The sequence below is a fragment of the Gekko japonicus genome, unplaced genomic scaffold, assembly GCF_001447785.1.
Source record: "Gekko japonicus isolate JY-2015 unplaced genomic scaffold, Gekko_japonicus_V1.1 scaffold5680, whole genome shotgun sequence".
NCBI classification, from domain to species: domain Eukaryota; kingdom Metazoa; phylum Chordata; class Lepidosauria; order Squamata; family Gekkonidae; genus Gekko; species Gekko japonicus.
In genome coordinates this window covers 7,038-11,764 of record NW_015163253.1, presented here as the reverse complement: position 1 = coordinate 11,764, position 4,727 = coordinate 7,038, and the positions used below count along the sequence as shown (strand labels likewise).

The following is a 4,727-nucleotide window of genomic DNA, read 5'->3' as shown; positions in this document are numbered from 1 at the left end:
AAGCCCCCCCCTCACCTCGTCAGAGAGCCCATTCCACAGAGCTGGCGCCACGATGGAAAAGGCCTGGGCTCTGGTCGATGCCAAACGGGCCACCGTAAGTGGTGAGATAGTCAACAGATGGCTGCCTGACAGCCGTCATTGGCACACATGGACATTTGGAAGGACCCAGGCTGCGAAGGGCTCTAAAAGTCATAACCAGCACCTTGAATTGTACTCAAAAACAGGCCGGATGTCAGTGTAACGGTTTCAAAACGGGCAACAAATGTTCCCAGCGGCTAGCCCCTGACCATAAGTCGGCTGCCACATTCTGGACCAGTTGTCGTTTCCAGGTTGTCCGAGTGGCAGCCTAAGGAAGATGGCTGACTACTCTACACATCTGTGCTTTGGTTCCCAACACGAGGATATGACCAAACGAAAGGGATTCAAAATACTTGTCACTAGGATTGGGTATTTTATGTTTTTATTTTACTTTATTTAGACCCCGCCTGTCTCACTGAGATCCAGAGCAGAATACACAGTGTGAGCTGACTTAGAATCACAGCACTTGTCAACAAAGCATTAGGTATATTAGGGAGGCGTTGTGGCTCAGGGGCCAAGTGTCTGCTTTTCGTGCATCTCCAGTTGAAAGGACCAGGTAGCGGGTGATGGGAAAAACCCCTGCCTGTTACCCTGGAGAGCGGCTGCCGGTCTGAATATACAATACTGACCTTGATGGACCAAGGGTCTGATTCTGTAGAAGGCAGCTTCAGTAGACACGGTAGATTAAACAATGCAGAAAATGGTGCTACGTAAGCATGAAAACAACGCAGTAGAACCGAGCTTGAGTCCAGTGGCACCTTTAAGACCAACAAAGTTTTATTCAATGCATGAGCTTTCGTGTGCAAGGCACACTTCCTCAGACACACTGAAATGGAGGGTGGGCAGTAAATTAGCATGCCAACATAATGAAGATGTTTATCAGATTCTGGAGTAACAAGCTGATTTACTGCCCACCCTCTGTACGACGGCATCAGATCTTCTACAGTTTCCCTGGACCGATGGTCTGATTCTGTAGAAAGCAGCTTCAATAGACACGGTAGATTAAACAATGCAGAAAATGGTGCTACGTAAGCATAAAAACAACACAGTAGAACCAAGTTTGAGTCCAGTGGCACCTTTGAGACCAACAAGCTGCTTCAGACCAACACGGCTACCCATCTGAATAAAAACAAAGCAGCAAGAGTAGAATAATACATACAAAAGACCAGATAATAGATACTATAGTAAAGGTAAAGGTTTCCCTTGCTTGAAAGCCAGTCGAATCCAACTCCGTTTCAAAGCCGAAGAGCCAGCGCTGTCCGAAGCAGTATAGTTCACAGTCTCATTCCCTTTATAAAAAAAAAATAGGCCTCCCTGAACCATTTTGTTACAATGCAGTCCAGTTTGGCTGCTTCAGACCAACACGGCTACCCATCTGAATAGAAACAAAGCAGCAAGAGTAGAATAATACATACAAAAGACCAGATAATACATACTATACAGAGCAGTATAGCTCACAGTCTCATTCCCTTTATATATATAAAAAGGCCATCCTGAACTATTTTGTTACCATGTAGTCCGATCAGTTTTATCAGAATGATCTCTTGAACAATTCTATGTTACCCAGCTTGTGGAATCAGTGACTAACCGGGAGGGAAAAAATACTGCTGTCAGCAGGCAGTTCTTCTGTAAAATTATTTTTGCGGTTGTTTTTTATATGCACCCTTAAATAGCCATTAATAGTTCCTATGGGCCTCCACTTCATAACAGTAGTTTAAAACTTGTGGTCTACGTGCTGAAGAGAGAAAAATAATTGCAAATATTGGAATGGATCCAACCAGCTTTTCCACTGATGACAAAAGGAAAAAGGGGTTCCCTTTGATCGTGAAGAAGAAGAAGAGGAGGAGATTGGATTTATACCCCGCCCTTCACTACCCAAAGGTGTCTCAGAGCAGCTTATAAACTCCTTTCCCTCCCCCTCCCCACAACAGACACCCTGTGAGGTAGGTGGGGCTGAGAGAACTCTGACAGAAACTGCTCTTTTTCAAGGACAGCTGTGCCAGAATTATGGCTTGCCCAAGGCCATCCAGCCAGGTGCAAGTGGAGGAGTGGGGAATCAAACCTGGTTCTCCGAGATTAGAGCCCGCGCACTTAACCACTACACCAAACTGGTGAAAAAGGTTATGCTGGGCATTATGGGACCTGCCCGGGGGATGGAGGAGGAGTGTTATGTGGGACTGAAGGGAAAAGCAGACTGGAAACAACCCATTCATATCTGTACTCTGACTAGAGTTGCCATCTGTGGGTTGGAAAATCCCTGGAGATTTTGGGGGCAGAGGCTACTTTGGGGATGGGAGCGACCTCAGGGGGGGATATAATCCCATACAGTCCATCTTCCAGAGCAGCCATTTTCTCCAAGGGAACTGATCTCTGTAGCCTGGAGACCAGCTGTAATTCTGGGAGATCTCCAGACACCACCTGGAGGTTGGCAACCCTAACTCTTACACAGCAGGGGGGGAAGGTGTAGCCATTCTTTATGGACGATTATTATGAAATATTATTGCTAAAGTTCCGTTTTGGGGGTGAGAGTCTACGGACTGGACATAATTGCCACCAACGTTAGGGTGGAACCCAACTGGGGATCCGCTGAATGGTGGGAGAGCATGGCCAAGTTATACTTTCCTAAGGCCCTGACAGCAGCCATGAAATTAAAAGACGCCTGCGCCTTGGGAGGAAAGCGATGGCGAACCTAAACAGCATGATAAAAAGTAGAGACATCACCCTGCCAACAAAAGTCCACATGGTCAAAGCAATGGTATTCCCAGTAGTCACGTATGGCTGCGAGAGTTGGACTATAAGGAAGGCCGAGCGCCGAAGAATAGATTCTTTTGAACTATGGTGCTAGAGATCTGTCCTCGCAGCCGTGCAGATCTGTCCTCGCAGAGGCGGGAGAGCTTATACCTAAATAAAACTTGGTCTTAAAGGTGCCACTGGACTGTCTTGGGCCAGGGGGGGCGGGGGGGAGCTCTGCAACTTACCTGGCTGCTTCTAGAGAGAACCTTAACTGTCTAATCTAACTGCTGAAGGAGGAACCACCATAGAAGCTCTGGAGGAGCAGGAAAGTCTCCAGCAGAGCCAATCAGGAGACAGGAAGGACAGGATCTGAAGATGTGGGAGATCCCTCATCTAGCTATGCCAACTAGCAGTCCTTCAGCTGTCCCCTTGTAGGGTGACCTCCTGATCTTTTTCATAAAGCTGCACTGTAGACCTTGCATATTCCAGCAACAATGGCTGCTTTAGAGGGTGGACTCTGTGGCGTTATACCCTGCTGACATCCCTCCTCTCCCCAAATCCCACCCTCTCCAGGCTCTATCCCCCAAATCTCCCAAGTATTTCCCTCCCCAGAGCTCGCAACCCTGGCTACGTTCTTAAGACCGGGTTACCTGGGAGTATGGCTCACTGAATAAAATGGGATTCCCCTCTGAGTAAACATCCATAGCACTGTTGGCCACCGATTTCGGGAGATCATTGGGTGCCAAGGAAGAAGGTAGGCCTGGCATTTTAAAATGAAACCCAGTGAAGTAGCCAATTCCTGATGTGTTTTTCCTTTACTTCCATATGTTCCAGATGAAAGTCAAAATGAAACCTAGACCGTGGTCCGCACACTGGGAGCATCCAAGGTTTAAGATCCAGGGCATCAACTTTGACTTCTACCTTGACGAAAAAGACAAAGAGAAAGTGAAAGAGTGGAACAAGCCCTGGCTAGAATTCGATATGATGAGAGAATACGATACATCAAGAATCAGGGAGAAAATCTGGGAAGAAGTGAACGCGGAGCTGAAAAACTCAAGTTCAGGTTAATCACGGAAGACTTTGTCCAGAAGAGACCGTCCGTTCTAGTATACTCCCCCCCCCTTGATGTTAGGCCTTTTCAATAAATATGCACGTAAAATGTACACAGACTGTTGTGGTGTATTAATCCCTGCTCTTTCCCATCCCATATCTACATTTGCAAAAGAAGCAATACAGCAGCTGTCCTCTTAGTTTACATCCTTCCGTTAAATTCGTTTCGTGTGTTGGTCTTCATCTTGTGGAGCAGAGGTCTCCCCCCCCAACCTTTTGACAGCTTTAGGCGCCTTTGGAATTCTAACATAACGCAACTACAAAGGGGTCCCCTTGAGAGGTAAAAACTGTACCCACGTGGAAAAGCCAAGTGCAGGTATCACAAGGAATGTAAGAAGAAGAAGAAGAAGAGATTGGATTTATACCCCGCCCTTCACTTGGAGTCTCAGAGCGGCTTACAAACTCCTTTCCCTTCCCCCTCCCCACAACAGACACCCTGTGAGGTGGGTGGGCCTGAGAGAACTCTGACACAAACTGCTCTTTTTCAAGGACAGCTGTGCCAGAGCTTGTGACTGAGCCAAGGTCACATCAGCAGGTGCAAGCGGAGGAGTGGGGACTCAAACCCGGTTCTCCCAGATTAGAGTCCGCACACTTAACCACGACACCAAACTGGCTCTCTGACCGCGGTGTCCGTTTTCACTGAAACTGTGTTATTTTAATCTTGACAGCCAATGAGATGGTCAGCAGGCAGTCGGACACCCCAGTGGGCAGGAAGCCCCATTTGGCCTTACCTGCTTCCTTAATAAAAAAAACACACACACTTGATGGGACACCAGGAAAGGTGTCAGTGGGTACCAATGCTCCCT

At 47.4% G+C, this 4,727-nt stretch overlaps 1 protein-coding gene across 1 annotated transcript in view; it reads left to right on the top strand.

Annotated features, from left to right (window-relative positions):
- MRPL19 (mitochondrial ribosomal protein L19) overlaps positions 1–3,960 on the top strand; it is a 12,680-nt gene extending 8,720 nt beyond the window's left edge. The window contains exon 4 of the mRNA XM_015407203.1: positions 3,646–3,960. Within this exon, the coding sequence (XP_015262689.1) occupies positions 3,646–3,879 (234 nt within the window). The 3' untranslated portion in view covers positions 3,880–3,960. The remainder of the gene's footprint in view (positions 1–3,645) is intronic.
- Positions 3,961–4,727: the final 767 nt, after the last annotated feature.